We start from the raw sequence: 25,692 nt of genomic DNA, 5'->3' as shown, positions 1-25,692 counted from the left end.
CCTATAAAATGTAGACAAATGAATCTCATTCTGTATCATGTCCTCTCTGATTATGTGACAGAGAATATGACCACCGCAGTGAAACACGCTCTGTAGTGGGGAGGCCCATTTGAAGAGTGTTGCCTTAAACTGTCTGCTGAATTTGTACTTGTGCCACAGGCACATTCATGTTTTGAATAACTGGCAGCCAGTTCCCTCGCACAATATATGAAACCAACCATCACAAACCTGGGGGTTAGAGTGGACACTGATTTGAAATTGTACAGTCATATCAGGGTGGTTGCTTTTTTCATTTGAGGCAGCTAGCTAAATTTAAAACCATTTGTTTTGAAGCAGCACTTTGAGACAGTAATGCATGCCTTTGTTTCTACTCAGCTGGATTACTGTATGTGGGGGTTAGTGTGTCCTCCATCGCCTGCCTCCAGATGGTGCAGAACGCTGCTGCACGTCTTTTAACTGGCTCCCTCCATTGGCTGCCTGTACATTTTAGGTTTCTTCTTAAAAACCTTTAATTTGTTTTTTAAATCCCTGAATGCTCTTGCCCCACCCTACCTCACTGAGCTCCTACCCTCTCTCTCAGGTCAACTGATCAGCTGCTCCCAAGTGTGCTTAAAACTAAGCGGAAGCTCAGAGGGGACCGCACATTCACTGTTGCGGCTCCAAAATTATGGAACGACCTGCCTCAGCAAATTAGACAGACCTCGTCCCTGTCTGCTTTTAAATCTCTTCGACATCTATGAAGACGTCGACTTTGTTAATTTATTCAAATTTGTCTTATTGCTTGTTATTGTTTAGTTGGTAGGTTTTTCTTGCATTATGTTTGGGACTCACCTTCCACTTTCTTTCTCTCTGCTTAGTGTTTACTTTCCTGCACTCTCTTGCTCCTGCTTGTCTCAGCTTTATCTCCTTCCTGAACTTTCTCACACACCTGTTTTCACTTTCCTTAATCACACCCTGTTATTTAAGCGTTGCATTTTTCTCTGTTCTCTGCCAGTTCGTTTGACTTTGTCTGTATTCCAGCCTAGTGTTGCTTTGTTAGTCCTTGACCATCTGCTCTTCTGTGTATGACCTTGCTGTGTGTTTGACCTTGTTTTTTTGGTTTTTTTTGCCTGTGCCTCTTGATTTTGGACTCACTGTGTTTTGAACTTTGCTTGTTTTTTGGACTCAGATTTTGCCTCAGCTCTGACAACCTTGTTTCTCCTTGCCTCTGAACCCAGCTTGTTCTTGACATTTGCCTCTGCCTCACATCTGCCGATTACCTGTGCCACGCTGACCGATCACCTGTTCACCGAACCTGTGCCTGTTTTTCTATATAAAGCCTTTAAATACTCCACATTCTGAGTCTGAGTCTGCATATTGTGTCCAGCATACTGTTCGTTCCACACCATGAATCCTGACATTATGTACCATTTTTTGTTTTATGTGAAGTTTGTCTTTCCTGATGATCATTTATTTTTCTGTACAGCACGTTGGTCCACTGTGGTTGTTTTGAAAGTGCTTCACAAATAAAATTGGTTGGTGTGTGTGTGTGTGTGTGTGTTTGTGTTCCTGTGCTGTAATTTCAGAGGTGAAGGACTACCAGTGCCACAGTCTTCTTCCTGTGACTGCCCAGCCATGCCATCATGCCTCTGTGCTGTCGTCCTTACTGGAGCAGCATGCGGTGGAGCTGAGTGCTGCTCAGGAGTGGGAGGCTGAGTGGAACAGTCAGGGACTGCTGTCACGCCTCACTCCACAGGCAAATCATCCTCACCACTACATTTACCTTTACATGCGCCACATTTATATCTGACACGCCATAGTTTCAGTGCTGGAGCTTGACGTTGCAGCTGCTCATCAGAGTCTGTCTTCGTGGTCATTAAACCTCTGTTCATTTTGTTACTGTTGTGTTGTCGAACAGGAGTACCGATCCAGGAAATTTGCTCGTTTGCAAAAACGCATTGAGGAGCAGCTTCGTTCTGCCACTCTGCCCTGTCCTGAAAGTGCCATTGGTGGTTCACGCTCAACTTCTGACTTATCGGAGCTTCTGCAAGGCTTCAGAGGCTCCGCCTTCACCGGCCACACCCTGACCAAGGGCACTCACTTCATCCACACACAAAAGTTCACCTTCACTCCAGTAAACACCCATGATGGTGCAGATCAAAAAGGCCTTGCGATTAAATATCACCATATCTGTTGTAAGGTGAGCTGTGTTGTTGTGTGCACTCCAGGAGATAACGGCAGACGTGAGCTCCATCCCAGTGGGGCCCCAGCTGAAGGAAAATGTCCAGCTCTGTCAGCAGGAAGAGCTGACTTCACTACAGCAGCAGTTCCAACAACTTTGTCATGATGTTGATCTCTTGAGTGCAGAAATGAAGCACATGAGTGTTACCAACGCACAGGTAATGCCCGCACTGATGCCCGCACTGATGCCCCTGAGCTCACTGTTTCCAGTCCACTGGGCCTGAAGGGTCATTGCGGTGTCACGCTCTTTATTTTTTCCAATCACAGACAGCTGTAAATGTAAATAAAATGTTTTAATGGTAAATGAATTGCAATAATATGCTTTCATGGATAAAGGGCTTTACAGTTATGCCTCACATTCACAAAGATCTCAGCATGCTGTCATGCAAGGCACTCAACTACACATCTGGAGCAACATGGGGATACAGGACCTTGCCCAATGGCCCTTAGAGGTTTTTCCGCATTGACAGGGATTTGATCCGAGGAGCCCACATGACCATGACCTTCTTGTGTTGAACCCAGACGTTGTTTACTCCCACAGCTGTTTGGAAATCTGAAACAGTCCCACTGAGGGTCACTGGTTCACAGCTGTAAGAGGATTGAATCAGGAGATTCAAGTCATCCTGTCAGGGTAATGATAGTAGCCACCCCAGTGGGTTTGGACTGCAGACATCCCTCAGGACGGCTGCGGGTACGACTCAGACTCTACAAGGTGCTTCGATGTCTTTGTCAGCAGCACAGTTGTCACAAATGATGTGATTTGCTCACAGATTCCTTCAACAGCTGCCTCCAAAGGTTCCTTCATAGTCTTCTTTCTTGCTTGTCCTTACAGCCCAGAATTGCCACCAAGTCATGCACTGTGGCTTTTTGGATGATACTCAGTGTGTTCCTCTGAAACTGACTGATGGTCTTTGGTGATTTGTGTGCTTGTGTCTATGGCCTGCATGTTGTCTTGCTCAGACAGACTCCAAGCAAACTCTTCAATTGAATGTTTACTAAAGCAGTAAACTGTAAAGTGATCAGGTTTTTCAAACATGACATTTCTGTGACCTCCATTTGCCACCAGTGTCCACCCACAAGATAGCGCGGAACATTATTCTTGACCGTGCGTAATGGTTCCTGATAATTCGCTAGCAACATGTGCCATTAATCAGAATGCGTGGCAACAGGTTACAGCAGCTCCTGAGGACACCTGACGCCTCTGCCTCAAATCATCACATTCGTGATCAGAGGCCAAGAATGTAGCTGGAGTCCTCTGATACACATGAATGGTTAGACCACAGTGATTGGTGACGGCCTGAAGACATCATCTGAGTGATGAAGCACAGTGTCATGATTTGGTCTTGATGTCTGTCAGTGGAAGTGATTGACTTTTTAGACCTGCATATTTTTAGATGCATGCACATGTACCATCTGTCTTCTGCATCAACAACACAGTTCCACATTGATACTATTGTTTGAACTACAATGTGCAGGCACATGCAAGTGAAAAAAATGGCTGTGCCTTCACCAAAATCGTGCTTAAGGGATAGTTGCACACAAGGTCATACATAACATAAAAACAAACAAAAATTAAAATATAGTTATCATATGGACAAACTACATCCAATGTAAGTAGTATACATCTACAGTATTTGTAGTATAGCAGTGCAAATGGTGTTATAAATGTATGGCATTAGTGCAAAAAAAAAAAAAAGAAGTCATTAAATAGCATCAGTTCAGGGATCCGGGTGTGAGCATTAGCAGGCAGTGAACGTGGTGTGTGTGTGTGTGTGTGTGTGTGTGTGTGTATATATATATATATATATATATATATATATATATATATATATATATATATATATATATATATATATATATATATATATATATATATACTCAACAAAAATATAAACGCAACACTTTTGGTTTTGCTCCCATTTTGTATGAGATGAACTCAAAGATCTAAAACTTTTTCCACATACACAATATCACCATTTCCCTCAAATATTGTTCACAAACCAGTCTAAATCTGTGATAGTGAGCACTTCTCCTTTGCTGAGATAATCCATCCAACCTCACAGGTGTGCCATATCAAGATGCTGATTAGACACCATGATTAGTGCACAGGTGTGCCTTAGACTGCCCACAATAAAAGGCCACTCTGAAAGGTGCAGTTTTATCACACAGCACAATGCCACAGATGTCGCAAGATTTGAGGGAGCGTGCAATTGGCATGCTGACAGCAGGAATGTCAACCAGAGCTGTTGTTCGTGTATTGAATGTTCATTTCTCTACCATAAGCCGTCTCCAAAGGCGTTTCAGAGAATTGGCAGTACATCCAACCAGCCTCACAACCGCAGACCACGTGTAACCACACCAGCCCAGGACCTCCACATCCAGCATGTTCACCTCCAAGATCATCTGAGACCAGCCACTCGGACAGCTGCTGAAACAATCGGTTTGCATAACCAAAGAATTTCTGCACAAACTGTCAGAAACCGTCTCAGGGAAGCTCATCTGCATGCTCGTCGTCCTCATCGGGGTCTCGACCTGTCTCCAGTTCGTCGTCGTAACCGACTTGAGTGGGCAAATGCTCACATTCGCTGGCGTTTGGCACATTGGAGAGGTGTTCTCTTCACGGATGAATCCCGGTTCACACTGTTCAGGGCAGATGGCAGACAGCGTGTGTGGCGTCGTGTGGGTGAGCGGTTTTCTGATGTCAATGTTGTGGATCGAGTGGCCCATGGTGGCGGTGGGGTTATGGTATGGGCAGGCGTCTGTTATGGACGAAGAACACAGGTGCATTTTATTGATGGCATTTTGAATGCACAGAGATACCATGACGAGATCCTGAGGCCCATTGTTGTGCCAACATCCAAGAACATCACCTCATGTTGCAGCAGGATAATGCACGGCCCCATGTTGCAAAGGATCTGTACACAATTCTTGGAAGCTGAAAATGTCCCAGTTCTTGCATGGCCGGCATACTCACCGGACATGTCACCCATTGAGCATGTTTGGGATGCTCTGGACCGGCGTATACGACAACGTGTACCAGTTCCTGCCAATATCCAGCAACTTCGCACAGCCATTGAAGAGGAGTGGACCAACATTCCACAGGCCACAATTGACAACCTGATCAACTCTATGCGAAGGAGATGTGTTGCACTGCATGAGGCAAATGGTGGTCACACCAGATACTGACTGGTATCCCCCCCAATAAAACAAAACTGAACCTTTCAGAGTGGCCTTTTATTGTGGGCAGTCTAAGGCACACCTGTGCACTAATCATGGTGTCTAATCAGCATCTTGATATGGCACACCTGTGAGGTGGGATGGATTATCTCAGCAAAGGAGAAGTGCTCACTATCACAGATTTAGACTGGTTTGTGAACAATATTTGAGGGAAATGGTGATATTGTGTATGTGGAAAAAGTTTTAGATCTTTGAGTTCATCTCATACAAAATGGGAGCAAAACCAAAAGTGTTGCGTTTATATTTTTGTTGAGTGTATATGTATATATATATATGTATGTGTATATATATATGTATATGTGTATATATATATGTATTTGGCTTATGTGGTTGTGATTGGAGAAATTGTGCACAGTGCAAATTTAGCATCACCACTCTTAGTGTCTTAGTGGAGTAGAGCAGAGAGGGATTTTCTTTCACCAAAACAGATCAAATCTAGGCTTGTAGGCTTGCATATCAGATGTACCTTCTGTCAATTTGTAGCTAAACCTTCAGGTTTTCTTTTTAAGAAAGTCTTCCTGTGTACCACTTCATCATGAAAGAGCAACAACTTGTCCAGAAAGCCCTCACAGTATGTGGGTACCCACGATGGTCCCTGGACAAAGAGCAGAAGTCCCAGAGAACAAAGAGACCAGATAGACAGGAGATGGAGACAAGAAGAAGAGTGTGTCTCCCTTATTTACCAGGAGTGGGGGAAAAACTACAGAGGATCTTCAGACAGTACAAAATCCCAGTTTACTTTAAACCGGTTAACACCTTGAGACAGAAATTAGTTCACTCTAAGGACAGGATCCCTAGTTACAGAGCAATGTAGTGTATTCTATCAGATGTCAGGAAAACTGTAATGAACACTACATAGGTGAGACTAAGCAGCCGTTACACAAAAGGCTATGCCAGCACCTCAGAGAGGGCGCCAGTGGACCTCAGTCTGCAGTTCATCTCCACCTTAAAGACACTAACCACACGTTTGAGGACAAGGAAGTTAAAATCTTAGCCAGAGAGAAGAAATGGTTTGAGAGAGGGGTGAAGGAGGCATTCTATGTGAAACAATTGAAACCCAGCCTTAACCGGGGAGGAGGACTGAGACACCCTTTGTCCCCTGTTTACAATGGGGTACTCAGGGCAAAGCAGTTTCAGTCTTTTGTTCATGGTAATGAGTCATTCACGTCATCAGGAGAGGCGGCAGTCGCATTGTTAGGAGGGACAGCTACCCTGTCATTAGGAGGGTGCTAACTAGAGCACAATAGGTGCTAATTAAAGCAATTGTTTAGTCACTAGCCAATAGCAGTCTGCTTCTCGGTAGGAGGTGTCTGGTTAGGCTTAAAACTCCAGCTTTTGTGGCTTCTGTTTGTTCTTCTCTACAAGGGTCAGACAGAAGTCAGACCACCAGAGCAAGAATTTTAGCTGAGGAAGCTTCTGCAATTTGAAGCGAAACGTCCACGCGTCAAGCAACCCAGTCCAGTCGAAGATTCAAGCTTCTCTATTATCATGAAGCTGTATAACTGGTGATACAACATGCAAAGCTTGCACTGTCAAGTTTTTTGGCACTTTTGCAAATTTATAAAAAATTAAAAACTAAGAAATCACATGTATGTAATTATTCACACCCTTTGTTCAATACTTTGTTGATGCACCTTTGGCAGCAATTAAAGCCTCACGTTTTTTTGAATATGATGCCACAAGCTTGGTGCACCTATCTTTGGGCAGTTTTGTCCATTCCTCTTTGCAGCATGTCTCGGGCTCCATCAGGTTGGATGGGGAGTGTCGGTGCACAGACATTTTCAGATCTCTCCAGAGATGTTCAATCAGATTCAGGTCTGGGCTCTGGCTGGGACACTCAAGGACATTCACAGAGTTGTTCTGAAGCCACTCCTTTGATATCTTGGCTGTGTGCTTAGGGTCATTGTCCTGCTGAAAGATCAGTCAGCGCAGTCTAAGGTCAAGAGCACTCTGGAGCAGGTTTTCAACCAGGATGTCTCTGTACGTTGCTGCATTCATCTTTCCCTCAGTCCTGACTAGTCTCCCAGTTCCTGTTGCTGAAAAACATCCCCACAGCATGATGCTGCCACCACCATGCTTCACTGTAGGGAATGTTGTCTGGTTTCCTCCAAACATGTCACCTGGTGTTCAGTGTTTTTGTCATCAGACCAGAGAACTTTGTTTGTTATGGCCTGAGAGTCCTTCAGGTGCTTTTTGGCAAACTCCAGATGGGCTGCCATGTGCCTTTTACTAAGTAGTGGCTTCTGTCTGGCCACTCTACCATACAGGCCTGATTGGTGGATTGCTGCAGAGATGGTTGTCCTTCTGGAAGGTTCTCCTCTCTCCACAGAGGAATGCTGGAGCTCTGACAGAGTGACCATCAGATTCTTGGTCACCTCCCTGACAAAGGCCCTCCTCACCTGATTGCTCAGTTTAGATGGGCGGCCAGCTCTAGCAAGAGACAGATGATGGAGGCCACTGTGCTCATTGGGACCTTCAAAGCAGCAGAAATGCTTCTGCACACCTTCCTGAGACTTGTGCATCGAGACCATCCCGTCTCAGTGGTCTACAGACAATTCCTTTGACTTCATACTTGGTTTGTGCTCTGACTGTCAACTGTGGGACCTTATATGTAGACAGGTGTGTGCCTTTCTAAATCATGTCTAATCAACTGAATTTACCCCAGGTGGACTCTAATTAAGCTGTAGAAACATCTCAAGGATAATCAGTGGAAACAGGATGCACCTGAGCTCAATTTGGAGCTTCACGCCAAAGCCTGTGAATACTTAATGTACATTTGATTTCCTAGTTTTTGTTCTTTATAAATTTGCAAAAATCTCGGAAAAAAAGAAACTGCTTTCACATTCTCATTATTAAAGTGTCATGTTGCTGTTATCATGAGTGACAAGTGTACTGCATTTGATGTCTTCTGCCACTGTCTGTGTGGGTGTGTAAAAAAATAAATAAATAAATCTTTTTTACGACATCGTGTAAGTTTTATAAGTCCGCGGACACTGATCTGTGTGTTACAGATACAAATCAGTTTCCTCGGATCCGTGGAGTTTCGCGGAGGAAAAATGGCACTCAAAAGCCTGGCTGCAGCAACGCTGTGTGGCTCCTGTGCGACGCTTAAGCTAAACTTAGCATTTGGACATCACAAACTTTTAGAGCTCTAAAGTTTTTAAAAGAAGATTTGTGCAGCATGTCTGTGTCACGGAGCGACGTCGCACAGAGAGAAGATGGCGAGAAAGATGGTTTGAAAAAGTCTGACAAGGACAAGAATCTGTGGAATTGTCGCTGGCTTCATCAACACACCATGGATTTACATGAATTTACACAAGAATATGTGACTTTTTACTATAAGGTATGTTATTGATATTTTACCATGATTTTCCAAATGTTCTACGAGCTTTAGCTGTGGTTTTTGAAATGCTGTAACAGTCTTTTCAGTCTTCATAAATTTCATGTAGTTTAATTGTTCTGAGTTAATGCATAATTTGGTTTACAATTAAAAGGAAAATCATTCCAGGTCCAACTTCCATGTAATAATCTGTTATTTCAACATCATCATTGACAGGTCAAATAAAAGGTTGAATGTAGGATCATTTAAATATCCACTAATTTTGAGATTTGTTCTTCCAGGAGATGCTGAAAAAGTATCATTAGATAAAAATGTAATTCTGGGGGCCCCACAGGGCCCCAGAACCCTAGAACCTGGCTCCTAGGGAGCTGTGCCCCCCCCCCCCCCCCCCATAAATTTTCCTCAGATTTCACAATTTTCATTTCATAGCCCTGGCCTGGACTTCTCGGGTGCCTTCAACACCATCCAGGACAAACTGAACAGGATGTGAGTGGACCCCTGCCTGGTCACTTCGATGTCCAGCTACCTCATTGACACACCACAGTCTGACAGGCTGATTGACACCATTTCTGACACTGTGACCAGCAGCACCGGAGCACCTCAGGGCACAGTGCTGGCCCCTCTTCTCTTCACCCTGTGCACTTCTGACTTCTGCTACAACTCTGAGATGTGACACATCCAGAAGTTTGCAGATGACACAGCCATTGTTGGCTGCATCAGGGATGATGGAGAGGAGGAGTACAGGAGCTGAGTGAAGGAGTTTTTGCTGCCTGGTGCCACACAAACCAACTACAGCTCATCGACAGGACAAAGGAGCAGGTCATTGACTTTGGGAAGTCCAGACCACGTCCGCGACCAGTTCTGATCAGAGGAGCGGAGGTGGAGGCTGTGGATTTCTTCAGATACCTCAGGCTGTGGCTGGACAGAAAACTGGACTGGACAACCCACACCAACCATCTGTACAGGAAGGGACAGAGCAGGCTGGACTTTCTGAGGAGGTTGCGGTCATTTAACATCTGCAGGAAACTCCTGTGGACGTTCTACCAGTCCCTACCAGTCCGTCGTAGCCAGCGTCCTCTTTTACACTGGGGTGTTATGGGGGGAGCAGCACATCCAGGCTGGACAAACTGATCAGGCAGGCTGGCACTGTGGTTGGTATGAAGCTGGACTCTCTGGTGACAGTGGCAGAGAACACTGGACAAACTGCTGGTTATGATAGACAATGCCAGTCACCCAATGCATACTGTCATCAGCAATCAGAAGAGCCTCTTCAGCTACAGACTGCTCCTTCCCAAGTGCAGGACCAACAGATTGAAAAAATCCTTTGTCCCTCAGGCCATCAGACTGTACAACTCCTCACTCAGGGGGAGGAGGAGTAACAGGAAGCCAGGGTGGGAATGAGAATGAGAGGAACAGTAGTAGCCAGGAAACCAGTATTGATCAGTATGTCTTGTATTTATATTTATATTTGCAAACTGTTTTTTTTTTATATATATTTGGTACTCTTTGTGCTTCTTACCCTGTGTGCTGTTACACAATGCTGCTGGAACCTCAGTTTCCCTGAGGGATCCATAGACCTTTATAGATCCCCAAGGGATCAATAAATTTCTATCTAATCTTATTGAAGACAGTAAATTAACGTTAAAAAATTATGTAATTAACAGGAAATAAGAGTTGAGTTCTTTTTCTAAAAACTGTTGAGGTCTGAGGTTCTAAAAACATTCTGAACTCACACACCATTCCAACTTATTGTAGAAACTTTGCATAATTTATTGCCACCCTTGAAAAATGTCAGCAACCTATTATATGAACACACAATCTAGAGCCCATGGATCCCCATGGGCAACATGCGTGTGTGTGTGTGTGTGTGTGTGTGTGTGTGTGTGTGTGTGTGTGTGTGTGGAATCACCGGCCTCGGAGGTTGTTCATTCAGTTGTTTAATTTTGTAGAAAAAAGCAGATCACAGACATGACACAAAACTAAAGTCATTTCAAATGGCAACTTTCTGGCTTTAAGAAACACCATAAGAAATCAGGAAAAATAATTGTTGTAGTCAATAACAGTTACTTTTTTAGACCAAGCAGAGGGAAAAAATATGGACTCGCTCAATTCTGAGGAATAAATTATGGAATCACCCTGTAAATTTTCATCCCCAAAACTAACACCTGCATCAAATCAGATCTGCTCATTAGTCTGCATCTAAAAAGGAGTGATCACACCTTGGAGAGCTGTTGCACCAAGTGGACTGACATGAATCATGGCTCCAACACGAGAGATGTCAATTGAAACAAAGGAAAGGATTATCAAACTCTAAAAAGAGGGTAAATCATCATGCAATGTTGCAAAAGATGTTGGTTGTTCACAGTCAGCTGTGTCTAAACTCTGGACCAAATACAAACATGGGAAGGTTGTTAAAGGCAAACATACTGGTAGACCAAGGAAGACATCAAAGCATCAAGACAGAAAACTTAAAGCAATATGTCTCAAAAATCGAAAATGCACAACAAAACAAATGAGGAACGAATGGGAGGAAACTGGAGTCAACGTCTGTGACCAAACTGTAAGAAACCGCCTAAAGGAAATGGGATTTACATACAGAAAAGCTAAACGAAAGCCATCATTAACACCTAAACAGAAAAAAACAAGGTTGCAATGGGCTAAGGAAAAGCAATCGTGGACTGTGGATGACTGGATGAAAGTCATATTCAGTGATGAATCTCGAATCTGCATTGGGCAAGGAGATGATGCTGGAACTTTTGTTTGGTGCCATTCCAATGAGATTTATAAAGATGACTGCCTGAAGAGAACATGTAAATTTCCACAGTCATTGATGATATGGGGCTGCATGTCAGGTAAAGGCACTACGGAGATGGCTGTCAATACATCATCAATAAATGCACAAGTTTACGTTGATATTTTGGACACTTTTCTTATCCCATCACTTGAAAGGATGTTTGGGGATGATGAAATCATTTTTCAAGATGATAATGCATCTTGCCATAGAGCAAAAACTGTGAAAACATTCCTTGCAAAAAGACACATAGGGTCAATGTCATGGCCTGCAAATAGTCCGGATCTTAATCCAGTTGAAAATCTTTGGTGGAAGTTGAAGAAAATGGTCCATGACAAGGCTCCAACCTGCAAAGCTGATCTGGCAACAGCAATCAGAGAATGTTGGAGCCAGATTGATGAAGAGTACTGTTTGTCACTCATTAAGTCCATGCCTCAGAGACTGTAAGCTGTTATAAAAGCCAGAGGTGGTCAACAAAATACTAGTGATGTGTTGGAGTGTTCTTTTGTTTTTCATGATTCCATAATTTTTTCCTCAGAATTGAGTGAGTCCATATTTTTTCCCTCTGCTTGGTCTAAAAAAGTAACCGTTACTGACTGCCACAATTTTTTTTTTCTTGATTTCTTATAGTGTTTCTTAAAGCCAGAAAGTTGCCATTTGAAATGACTTTAGTTTTGTGTCATGTCTGTGATCTGCTTTTTTCTACAAAATTAAACAACTGAATGAACATCCTCAGAGGCCGGTGATTCCATAATTTTTTTGCCAGAGGTTGTGTATATATACGAGGTCTATTAGAAAACTGTCCGATCTTATTATTTTTTTCAAAAACCATATGGATTTGAATCACGTGTGATTGCGTCAGACAAGCTTGAACCCTCGTGCGCATGCGTGAGTTTTTCCACGCCTGTCGGTTGCGTCATTCGCCTGTGAGCAGGCTTTGAGTGAGGAGTGGTCCAGCCCCTTCATCGTTGTTTCATTGCCAGGAAATGGTGGAATGATTTGGGCTTTTTTTCCATCAGAATTTTTGTAGAAACTGTTAGAGACTGGCAGCTGGAAACCATTAGAAAAATTTATCTGGCTTTCGGTGAAAATGTTACAGGCTTGGTAGAGAATGAGTGTTACTGTCGCTTTAAGGACGGCCCCCAGTGGCTGTGGGGCGCGCCGCGCTCCGAAGCCGCCATCGACAGGATGAACGACCATTTCATTTCTAAACGGATGGCTGTCTGGATCCGTGACCATCATGTGCCATTTTTCTGGTTATCACAAGAGCTGGACATCAACCATTTTCTGTCAGATTTCACTTTTAACAAGAGATTTTGTCATGGAAAGCCGAGCGAGGCTTCGCGCGTCACGATGGATTCGCTACTGGAGCCAGACAAAACCACCTCCGTTTTGGTCTAACAGGACGCCTTTGAGATGGCGTTCAGACAGCTGTCGGTGGTTTTTCCATCGAGTGATTATCTGAGAAATTGTGGATGTGCCTGGACATGCCAGAACATGTCCCGTGAGGCTCCATCACGGCGTTGCTTTGCGCCATGCTGCACCGCCGCGACGCGCGGAATTCCTCCGCATGTCTGTCTCAATGTGCCAAAAAAGTGCTGATGTCCACGTCTTTTCACAATTCCTGTGCTAGCCATATGACATCCCAGATAAAACACAGCGTCCAGTTTGGATATGAACGGCACATTCCACTGTTACAGGAGTTTTTGTCATGGAAAGAGGTGCGGAGGCTTCGCGCGTCGCGGCGGTGCCGCATGGCGCAAAGCAACGCCGTGATGAAGCCTCACAGGACATGTTCTGGCATGTCCAGGCACATCCACAATTTCTCGGATAATCACTCGATGGAAAAACCACCGACAGCTGTCTGAACGCCATCTCAAAGCCGTCCCGTGAGACCAAAACGGAGGTGGTTTTGTCTCGCTCCAGTAGCGAATCCATCATGACGCGCGAAGCCTCCACTCGGCTTTCCATGACAAAATCTCTTGTTAAAAGTGAAATCTGCCGGAAAATGGTTGATGTCCAGCTCTTGTGATAACCAGAGAAATGGCACACGATGGTCACGGATCCAGCCAGCCATCCGTTTAGAAATGAAATGGTCGTTCAGCCTGTCGATGGTGGCTTCGGTGTGCGGCGCACCACCAGTCACTCTGGGCCGTCCTTAAAGCAACAGTAACACTCTGTAATCTCTTTGAAGCCCATAAAATTTTCACCAAAAACCATCTGAATTTCTCGAATGGTGTCCACTTTGATGTCCCTCACAGTTTCTGAAAAAATTTTGATCAAGCAAAGCGGCAGTCTCTGAGCCATTCCTAAACAATGAAAAAAACGACGAGAGGGGTGGACCACTCCTCACTCAAAGCCTGCTCACAGGCGAATGACGCAACCGACAGGCATGAAAAAACTCACTCATGCGCACGAAGGTTCAAGCTTGGCTGACGCAATCACACGTGATTCAAATCCACATGGCTTTTGAAAAAATAATAAGGTCGGATACATTTCTAATAGACCTCGTATATGTGTGTATGTATATATATATACACACACGATGGTAGGCTGAAAAGTTCTAAGGCTCACTATAATGCAGTTAATGCATTACTCCTTCATGGGGAGCCTTAGAACTTTTCAGCCTACCATCGTATGTATGTGTATCAATCAAGAAGGCAATGGGACCAACAGTGAAGAAGACAGCTCCCATGATGTTGAAAACTGGAGAAACCATCACAGATAAAGGTGCACAAATGGATAGATGGGTGGAGCACTATCTGTAGCTAGATTCAACAGAAAATGTTGACAGAAACAGCATTCAATGCCATTAAGAAGCTACCTGTTATCGAAGAACTTGACATACAACCAACGATTGACGAGGTATCGGATGCCATCAACTCCCTTAATAATGAAAAAGCTGCTGGCTCTGACAGCATTCAACCAGAAGTTATCAAGTGTGGAAAAGAAGTCCTCTGTCAGAAAGACGTGCGGAGGATTTCGCGCGTCGGCACGAAGCAGCTCAGGACGCGCAGCAAAAAAACACCTCCGTGTTGGAAGTCTCACAGGACATGTTGGGGCATGTCCAGCTGTTACACAATTTCTCGGATACTCACTCGACTGAAAGCCATCGAAAGCCGTCTGAATCTTCTGAATGGTTTCCAACACGGAGGTGTTTTTTTTTTTTTTTTTTTTTTTTTTTTTTTGCGCGCCATGAGCGGCTCCGTGCTGATGCGCGAATTCCTCCCCACGTTTTTCATTACAAAATCTCCTGTAACAGTGGAATGTGCCGCAAAAGTGCTATGTCCAGCTCTGTTGCCATTTCTGTGGTAGTCACATGATGTCCCGGATCAACACAGCGTTCAGTTTAGAAATGATCTGGTCGTCCAGCCTGTTGAATGGCCGCTCGGCGCGCCGCGCGCCCTCCACCGCTGTGGGCCATCTTTAAAAAGGTTTTAACAGTCCATAATCCGCGTGACGCCCACAGAATCTTCACCAATATCCAACTGAATCTATCGAATGGTTTCCAACTGCTTCTGAGAAAAATTTCATGGAGCAAAGCGGCAGTCTCTCAGCAAGTTCTCAGACAAAAGAAATCCGACGGGAGGGGTGGACCAGTGCTCACTCAAAGCCTGCCCACAGGCGAATGACGCAACCGACAGGCGTGGAAAAACTCACGCATGCGCACGAAGGTTCAAGCTTGGCTGATGCAATCACACGTGATTCAAATCCATATAGTTTTTGAAAAAAATAAAAAGGTCCGTTACTTTTTGGACAAACCTCGTATAAGTAAGTCAGTGTGTAAGAAAGAGGGTGAGACAGATTTTTTTAAACACACGTGCTGATAACGTCTGTGCCAGTAAAAGATGATCCTTTGTGCGTTTGCCTGACACGGTCATCCACTTTCTTGCATGTGATTCAAAAGGCAGACAGAACAGGACCAGAGGAAACCACAGGTGGACCCGTTCTTGACCATAGAATCTTTCTCTGAGTTTTACTTGTTGATGCTGACGTGCTGCTTGCATCACTTGTTAGCACAGACTCGCTTTCCTGCGTTTCTTTCACATCTGGATGCTCTTTTATGTTAGCTTTTATCTGTAACTTCCGCTAAAATTTTTTCTAAAGAATCCAAGCACTTTTTTTTTTAATCAGTGAATCGTCTGTAGCATGTTGCATGAAGCCCAGCATCTTCTGGAATACTGAGTCAATAGTGATCCAGTGTTTATAAGTTTCAGCTGGTCCTGGTCTCACCACTCAAATAAAGCCATCATTCCACACACTTTCTAAACATTTCCCTTCATTTCTCACTGTTTTGCTGAAAAATCCTGTATTTCTTCCTTTTTTATCAGATATCAGGTGCATATAGCACATTTTTGAACACTTTTAAATGTTTTTGCCATGTTTTTCTTTTCTGAACTGATAAAAGAATGCATCCTGGTCCAAATATGATACACTTTTCCAGCCAATGTTTCTCCTGCTTGATGTGAACGATTACACAGCTTGGGGGGGTGGATGTTGGAGAAATGTATCTGCAACAACCCGGCCATTTCCGTGAATAAATAAATAAAATAGCTTGATTTAAGAGTACATGCAGATAGTGTAACAACAAACGCTATTTTGGCCCCAAGATGGCACCACGAGTCATGTAACCGTTTTTTTTTTTCTGCTCATCATGTCGCTACTCTTTGAAAAAAGGGACTCTAGGGTAGCCTACACACATAAGCTAGCACCCAGTCAGAAAAACAAAAATGTCAAATATTTATTTGCAGAATATTGGCAACATACTTAGTGTAGCAGATTGGTCAGTGAGAGTGCTAACTACAGAGATGCAGTCATAACATCAGAAATGACCCAAATGAACATTGCTGGGTTTTTGTTGTATGTCACCTGTACGATTTCCTTTTGTCTAGGTTTTGAATGAGCTGCAACAGGCAGAGCTGGGATGTGCTGATCAAGGTGAGAAACTGCAGCTGAAGAAGAAAACCATTGACTTGCTGCCTGGTGTGGACAACAACCTTGCAAAGCTTCAGGTAGGAGCTTTGACACAGACAAAATCCAGTCTGTCAAAATCCGTCTATGCTTTGCTTATAGCATAGAAGCCAGATTGAGACATTGGTTTTGGGTTCACCAGGGTCTGGTGGAAGCAAGTGCCAAGCGAGTGGTGAGCCTGGCGTCTCAGTGGGAGAAGCGTCGTGCTCCTCTCATTGATGAACATCGCAGGCTCAAAGAAATCTGCAGCAATCAAGATGTAAGTAGTTCATGACAAAATAGTTGCCTACTTATTCAGCACAGTAAATGTTCACACAAAAAGTGAGTGCCTTCTTTTCCCTCCCCAGCTGGAATCATCTAGAAAGCTGTCTGAAATTAAGTCTTTACAAGAAAAAATCCGTGTGTCTGCAGAAGAAGCCAAGAACAAGGAAGAACTATATAAACAACTGGTACTGACTGAATTCAGATTTCATTTGAGAACTTGGAAGGAGCTTTTAGGCAGGTGACTGTAGGAGTAGGGAAGAACAAAAGTGGCAGTTTAAAGTCTTAAATGAAAGGTGCCCTAGGTGACATTTTTTACATATTAATTTAGCAGTCAGCAATTTAAGTGGCTTAATGTGTCCTGTGCAGCAGTGGAGCAACACTCCCTCTGTTTACATTCCTGGCCTGGCTGTAAGTGCATGAGATTTTCGCGTGTGCACATTTAGTGCATGTGAATCCCCACCTGTGAAACTTCCATATGTTTATAAAGAGAAAGTAGTATTCACCAGTCTCTGCATTGCTGTTGAGTTTTTTCCAAAGATAGCAGTGATTTTCCAGAAACATATCCATAAGTCATATTTGGAGGCTAAAAACGCCTCTGACAGCTGGAATCGGCATACATCTAGCTTTTCCCACAGAGAGCTGTTTGTCCAATTAAAAGTCTCCATCTGCCACTCATGCTCAATGTGGAGGATTAGAGAGCTTCTTGTTGTTGGAGAAATGTAGCTGAAAAAGGATTTGTTTTGATTTTGAAAATGGTAGTAGTCCACCATCTGTTGGCAGAAAATCATTTTGACCATTTTCACAATGTTCACTTGAATTTTGTCTCTGGTGTTAATTAAATCTCAGAGTAATTACTCAGTTGTATTGTGGCATTTTTCTTAATAGGTCACAGAGTTGGAGAATCTCTCTCAAGATGTTTCTCGTTCATCATACACTTTAAGAATTCTAGAGATTGTCAGCAACATCAAAAAGCAGAAGGAGGAAATCACAAAGGTGAGTTGTCTCATATGTGTGTCTTATGGCCCAGTCACACGGCACGCGATGATTCCTGAACGAAGGGAAAAAAGTCACAATTTGCTGAGAAAAGGTGGACGAATGAGCTTTATCACCAAACAGCCTGCGAACCAAGAGCGCAAAAGGGACGAAAGAGGAACAGTACGAAACCGAAGCTAACGTTGATCTCAACGCTTTAAACGAAACACGCCTGGAGCCACAGCTGGAGCAGTGTGTGTCTGCATCTCTTGAGTTCCAGGACTCTGCGCTGGGACGGAGCTCATAGCGCAGTAGTGGAGAAACTGCAAACAGAAGCTGTGGAGATCTGTGCGCATGTTGGTGGACCCACCTGCACTGGTTCCTCATCCAGAACAAAAGAGGGATCATCTCTATCATCAGAATCCTCACTGTCTGTCGACACACTGTGCACTCAGTCATGCTCCAATTTAAAAAAGAAAAAAAATACTCTGGTGTGCTGTGGTCACTGCTCTATCACTGTATTACATTACTAAGTACTACATTACTTATATATATTGATTTATAACAGAAAACTGGCTAACGTGTAAAGATGATTGAATATATCAGAGCAGTAAAGTGATCAGTGCGTGTGAACGCGCATTGACTCACGTGCGGTTATTCTGTCTTCCAGAACAGCTCTTTATATAATCCTTTGAATTATCTACCTGTTGCCACATGTACAGAAGGGCTGGCTTGTCATTCCTACACTCATATTGTTATATTTAATAAAAAAAATAAGCGCACGCTTACGTGACAAAAACTAAGCAAACGATTAAAAAAACAAAAAACAAAAAAACATCAAGAACAACAGCAAAACGAAATATGGAAGAATTGAGGATTTCGTTGCCCTTAGTTCAAATTTTTCAACAGTTTAAAAATCCTGACGAAATGGCCGCTGCAAGAATGAAGCTGAGTGAAGTTTAAACGATACAAATGAAAGTCAACAAAAGTCCAGATTTCTTGTTCAGAGAGGGTGGGGACTAGGGATGGGTATTGATAAGATTTTATCTATCGATGCCATTATTGATTCTGCTTATCGATCCGATTCCTTATCGATTCCCTTATTGATACCTCTTGTTTATATTGTACTAAAAGTAGGCTTTACAGGTTTTCTATGTATTTCATGGAGTTTTAAAGTAAATAAGTATGAAATTGGTAACTGTATCCTTGATCTCTGGACATAAATAAAAATAAACAAAACTGTTTCGCTTTGAAGTTATTAATTCCGACTGGACTCTATCGTTCTAACTTGACTCGGCAGAGAGCCACGCAGTGTTTGGAGCTGTGTGAACAGAACGGAGGACGATTCTCGTTTCTTTCTCGCAACAAGACAGGAGTCCCAGTTAGTAACTTTAATCCGCACAAACGTTACTCACGATTTAACATATTCAGGGATGAAAGTGGTGACAAAAAAATCTGAAACCCAAAATTACCCCCCAACACCACCTGCACGAAAATGTTTGAATTCTAGAAGCTCTGAAATGCAATCTGGGACTATTCCAGACAATAAACTGCAGTGAGAGCAGCATCCATTTAGTGAGAAAAAAAACAACTTTCCTTTTCAAATTCATTCCAGTAGTATTCTGCTCTTACTAGGATGCAGCAGTTTTCTAGTTTGGCAGATAGTTCTGGAGGAAATCACTGAAGAAATTAAACTGAAAATATGATTTGACCGAAACAAACTGTCATTAAACTTAAATAAGACAGGGATGAAATGGAGGCGTAAGAGTCACTAGGTGTTCACAGGAAACACTTATTTATTTCTGTATGTATTTATGTTCATTGTTAGTTGGTTTTATATTTCCTGTTGTGTTTCTATTCAGCTTCTTTTTGTCTTTCTCTAAAATTGTATATAATCATTAGATTAGTTATTATATTACTATTATTGTGCTTGCTGTTATTATTAATATAAACAAAAGTGAATTTAAAAAATATTACAATTTGTAATACATTTGACTTTTACAACAAACGCTTGACAGCTGCAACTGCTTAATGCTAACTTTAACATTGAAAATGCCATAGACATGCTAATGTGTTAGCATTGGCCCCGTTTTTAAACTATAAAATACATCAACTGTTTCAGAAGACCATAACAGGTCGGTTTAACATAAAAAAGGTAAATAATACTCACAGCCATATGCTCTTTAGGGTTTTAGCGGGGGAAAGCGAAAGAAAAAAATTAATTGACAAAGCAGTGATCGAAGCAGTGCTTCAATCTGCGAATCACTGCTTCGATTGGTTCAAGGTTCAAAGCAAAGCCGCGCTGCAGAAAAATTGATTACGGACCCGCTGCATGGTCTGTAATCAATGTAGAGAAATTATAATTTTCCTGACAAACACCCCCAAAAACAACGGCCACTCTGAAGGACCGATAAGGGAATCGTTAAGTAAAAAGGTTATTGATGTCGGTGGATCGAATCATTTCTTAACGATACCTGAAAGGAACTGGTTCTCGATACCCATCCCTAGTGGGGACACAAAGGCAGACTCACACACAGGAGTGTAGGATTGATCAAAAAAGGCTTTATCTCATAAGCAGGCAGTTGTTCGGTACACAGAGTAGCAGTCAGCGTGGCAGAGGTACCAGTCAAGGGAAAGGCTGAGGCATGGTCAAAAAAACAGTAACACAGAGTTCAAAGGCTGAGACAAAACCGTGATCCAAAAATACAAAGCAAAGTCAAAAAAATCAGCATAGCAATCAGGACTATGACAAAACGCTTGGACGAGGTTTAGAGAAACAACGATCTACCAAGAGTAACCAAACACAAAAGGCTTAAATAACAGAGGTGGCAATCACAGCAAACAAGGCACAGGTATGGGAAACAAAGAGATGATGAGAGCAAGAGGGTACAGTCAGACAAAAAGCAGACAGACACGGAGGCGTGGAGGGAGGAAACAAAGATGAGGTGAGCAGGTGCAAGAGAGTGCAGTAGAGTGAACACTAAGCAGACAGAAATAAGCTGGAGGTGAATCCTAAATATAATGCAAAAGAATCTATGCACGGAAGGATCAAAGAAACAAAACCAAGAAAAACAAAGGTGAGAACTGGAAAGTGATCAGCAAGACAATTAAAGGCAGGGGTAGAAACTAATGTGTGACAAAAGCAAAAACTATCAGAAATTAAAAGCAATAACTCTAGTGGTAAAATGCAAAAACAAACCAGTGACTAAAGTAATCCTAAACTGAAAAACAAAAACAGAGGATCAAAGTATAAAGCAGATACAGACAGAAAGTGACAAAGACCAAAGCAGGGGAGGACATGGGACCAGACAGGGACAGACCTGACAGCCTAAAACTCTCGTGAATATATTCTCTGGGTTTATAGACATTATTGTTTGTTTCATGTAAACATGCCTGAAGTTCAGGTTGTTTCTCAATTATTTTCAATGGGAATAATCACTGTGAGCTGCGATCTCTTCCTGTTTGCTCTTTAACATCCTGTTTATTGTCCTTTACCACACTTTGTCCTCTTTATCTATCGTCCTCCTGGTCGTTACTGTGAGTTTCTCTGTGAATTTTCAGACCTTTTGTCTTAGTGCTTAGCTCAGATAAGATAATTATAGTGGCCGATTTTAACATCCACACAGATGCTGAGAATGACAGCCTCAACACTGCATTTAATCTATTATTAGACTTAATTGGCTTTGCTTAAAATGTAAATGAGTCCACCCACCACTTTAATCATATCTTAGATCTTGTTCTGACTTATGGTATGGAAATTGAAGACTTAACAGTATTCCCTGAAAACTCCCTTCTGTCTGATCATTTCTTAATAACATTTACATTTACTCTGATGGACTACCCAGCAGTGGGGAATAAGTTTCATTACACTAGAAGTCTTTCAGAAAGCGCTGTAACTAGGTTTAAGGATATGATTCCTTCTTTATGTTCTCTAATGCCATATACCAACACAGTGCAGAGTAGCTACCTAAACTCTGTGAGATAGAGTATCTCGTCAATAGTTTTACATCCTCATTGAAGACAACTTTGGATGCTGTAGCTCCTCTGAAAAAGAGAGCTTTAAATCAGAAGTGCCCGACTCTGTGGTATAACTCACAAACTCGCAGCTTAAAGCAGATAACCCGTAAGTTGGAGAGGAAATGGCATCTCACTAATTTAGAAGATCTTCACTTAGCCTGGAAAAAGAGTCTATTGCTCTATAAAAAAGCCCTCCGTAAAGCTAGGACATCTTACTACTCATCACTTATTGAAGAAAATAAGAACAACCCCAGGTTTCTTTTCAGCACTGTAGCCAGGCTGACAAAGAGTCAGAGCTCTATTGAGCCGAGTATTCCTTTAACTTTAACTAGTAATGACTTCATGACTTTTTTTGCTAATAAAATTTTAACTATTAGAGAAAAAATTACTCATAACCATCCCAAAGACATATCGTTATCTTTGGCTGCTTTCAGTGATGCCAGTATTTGGTTAGACTCTTTCTCTCAGATTGTTCTGTCTGAGTTATTTTCATTAGTTACTTCATCCAAACCATCAACATGTCTATTAGACCCCATTCCTACCAGGCTGCTCAAGGAAGCCCTACCATTATTTAATGCTTCGATCTTAAATATGATCAATCTATCTTTATTAGTTGGCTATGTACCACAGGCTTTTAAGGTGGCAGTAATTAAACCATTACTTAAAAAGCCATCACTTGACCCAGCTATCTTAGCTAATTATAGGCCAATCTCCAACCTTCCTTTTCTCTCAAATTCTTGAAAGGGTAGTTGTAAAACAGCTAACTGATCATCTGCAGAGGAATGGTCTATTTGAAGAGTTTCAGTCAGGTTTTAGAATTCATCATAGTACAGAAACAGCATTAGTGAAGGTTACAAATGATCTTCTTATGGCCTCAGACAGTGGACTCATCTCTGTGCTTGTTCTGTTAGACCTCAGTGCTGCTTTTGATACTGTTGACCATAAAATTTTATTACAGAGATTAGAGCATGCCATAGGTATTAAAGGCACTGCGCTGCGGTGGTTTGAATCATATTTATCTAATAGATTACAATTTGTTCATGTAAATGGGGAATCTTCTTCACAGACTAAGGTTAATTATGGAGTTCCACAAGGTTCTGTGCTAAGACCAATTTTATTCACTTTATACATGCTTCCCTTAGGCAGTATTATTAGACGGCATTGCTTAAATTTTCATTGTTACGCAGATGATACCCAGCTTTATCTATCCATGAAGCCAGAGGACACACACCAATTAGCTAAACTGCAGGATTGTCTTACAGACATAAAGACATGGATGACCTCTAATTTCCTGCTTTTAAACTCAGATAAAACTGAAGTTATTGTACTTGGCCCCACAAATCTTAGAAACATGGTGTCTAACCAGATCCTTACTCTGGATGGCATTACCCTGACCTCTAGTAATACTGTGAGAAATCTTGGAGTCATTTTTGATCAGGATATGTCATTCAAAGCCCATATTAAACAAATATGTAGGACTGCTTTTTTGCATTTACGCAATATGTCTAAAATTAGAAAGGTCTTGTCTCAGAGTGATGCTGAAAAACTAATTCATGCATTTATTTCCTCTAGGCTGGACTATTGTAATTCATTATCAGGTTGTCCTAAAAGTTCCCTGAAAAGCCTTCAGTTAATTCAAAATGCTGCCGCTAGAGTAATAACGGGGACTAGAAGGAGAGAGCATATCTCACCCATATTGGCCTCTCTTCATTGGCTTCCTGTTAATTCTAGAATAGAATTTAAAATTATTCTTCTTACTTATAAGGTTTTGAATAATCAGGTCCCATCTTATCTTAGGGACCTCATAGTACCATATCAACCCAATAGAGCGCTTTGCTCTCAGACTGCAGGCTTACTTGTAGTTCCTAGGGCTTGTAAGAGTAGAATGGGAGGCAGAGCCTTCAGCTTTCAGGCTCCTCTCCTGTGGAACCAGCTCCCAATTCAGATCAGGGAGACAGACACCCTCTCTACTTTTAAGATTAGGCTCAAAACTTTCCTTTTTGCTAAAGCTTATAGTTAGGGCTGGATCAGGTGACCCTGAACCATCCCTTAGTTATGCTGCTATAGACTTAGACTGCTGGGGGGTTCCCGTGATGCACATGAGTGTTTCTTTCTCTTTTTGCTCTGTATGCACCACTCTGCATTTAATCATTAGTGATTGATCTCTGCTCCCCTCCACAGCATGTCTTTTTCCTGGTTCTCTCCCTCAGCCCCAACCAGTCCCAGCAGAAGACTGCCCCTCCCTGAGCCTGGTTCTGCTGGAGGTTTGCTCACAGGGGGTCATTTTGACCGTTGGGGTTTTTACGTAATTATTGTATGGCCTTGCCTTACAATATAAAGCGCCTTGGGGCAACTGTTTGTTGTGATTTGGCACTATATAAATAAAATTGATTGATTGAATTGATTGATTTGTTCCAGAATAGTGTATGTATGAAATTTGGTTTGCGTTTAAATTCCATGCAGATTAAACGTAACAGACACGGATTATCTATACGTATACATAAAGGGCTACGTCTGTCTGTCTCTGTCTGTCTGTCTGGTGCCATTTTTTTTAAAGTTGAACTGAAAATGACCCCCAAAATAGCCATTTATGTAAGACCATGCAGTGTTGTACCATGTGCTTTTCATGCTGCCACTTCTGTCTGTCTTTTTGTCTGTCCGGGATAAACTCCCAAACTATAATATATAGCTGTAAAAACTATATATATTCTGAATCCTCATGACACGGGGAACAAACTTGTGCAATTTTTTTTTTTTTTTTAAAGTTCAACTGAAAATTAGCCCCAAAATAGCCGGCTATGGATATGACCAGGCAGATTCAAATTTCCAGCCCTGTATATGTGTTGGACATGTTTATTTAATCCCTTTCTACAGCACACTCAGCAAAACAACAATATGCTTAGGCTGAGGCTGTGGGTGTGACCAGGCAAATTCAAATTTCCAGCCCTGTATATGTGTTGGCCATCTCTGTTTATTTAATCCCTTCCTTCATCTACTTTATGTTCTCAACTGTTAAGTACCTGACTGTCCTGTACGACCCAGTTTGCCTTCCTGTCTGAATACATTCATTTTATGTTTGTAAAATTGCAATGTAAAAACAGTGAAATACACCACTACCTCAGTTTTGATTGATATTTACATTTACTGTTACATACCTTTTGTGTGTAATTTTGTTATAAATTTGATTGCAAAACAAAGTCTGCATGAAAGACTTCAAATGTGTTTGTCTTTTAACCAAGTATTTCCACTTAGTTTGGGGAGTCCACCTCTTAGTTCTGCTGGACAAACTTTAGCCCATTAACTATTATTTATAACACATCAGCATTACAAAAACAAATGTTGGGCAATCGTTTTGATTAAAATGATTGGCATTTGGCTTATGTCTAAAACAGGTACGCCCGGGCAGCGCTGGGTACCCCAGATAGTTTGGAATATTTGTTTTAACAAGTTTTCAGGGTCTCTACTAATGTTTTCGTTATCGGATTAGCTTTTCAGATAAGTTTGAAAACCATCATCAGACCAATTATCTTCCGATAATTTTTAGATCGCTATTTTTGTAGGTGAAGTGAATAAATATTAAACAGTTATAAACATATTAAGTCTGATATCAAAGATTTTAGCGCTTACTGTTAAATGTTTTGTAGCAGATAAACAGCTCTATTCTCTGTAAACAGAAGAGAGCTGGTTTCAGGAGAAACTACTGTATCTTCTGCAGTCAGAGAAGAGCTGATCACAAGATAATTGCTCTTGACACCATACTAACTCACCGGCAATATCGCCCAAGTCATCCAGAGGCATACAGTTTTAACTTATGGTTAAAATTTTAACCAAACTAATTTTGGACATGTTACTTAAATTAACGTCACTCCTGAAGTTTTAT

At 42.1% G+C, this 25,692-nt stretch overlaps 1 protein-coding gene across 1 annotated transcript in view; it reads left to right on the top strand.

Annotated features, from left to right (window-relative positions):
• The window catches only part of ccdc22 (coiled-coil domain containing 22), a 134,237-nt gene that overhangs the window by 60,501 nt on the left and 48,044 nt on the right, over window positions 1-25,692 (top strand). The window contains exons 5-11 of the mRNA XM_034173463.1: window positions 1,496-1,735; window positions 1,898-2,113; window positions 2,208-2,378; window positions 16,481-16,600; window positions 16,702-16,818; window positions 16,907-17,008; window positions 17,709-17,816. Of these exons, the coding sequence (XP_034029354.1) occupies window positions 1,496-1,735; window positions 1,898-2,113; window positions 2,208-2,378; window positions 16,481-16,600; window positions 16,702-16,818; window positions 16,907-17,008; window positions 17,709-17,816 (1,074 nt within the window). The remainder of the gene's footprint in view (window positions 1-1,495; window positions 1,736-1,897; window positions 2,114-2,207; window positions 2,379-16,480; window positions 16,601-16,701; window positions 16,819-16,906; window positions 17,009-17,708; window positions 17,817-25,692) is intronic.

The sequence above is a fragment of the Thalassophryne amazonica genome, chromosome 6 (assembly GCF_902500255.1).
Source record: "Thalassophryne amazonica chromosome 6, fThaAma1.1, whole genome shotgun sequence".
Classification (NCBI taxonomy): domain Eukaryota; kingdom Metazoa; phylum Chordata; class Actinopteri; order Batrachoidiformes; family Batrachoididae; genus Thalassophryne; species Thalassophryne amazonica.
Note: the sequence above shows the minus strand (reverse complement) of the source record. Positions and strands in the feature narration are given on the sequence as shown.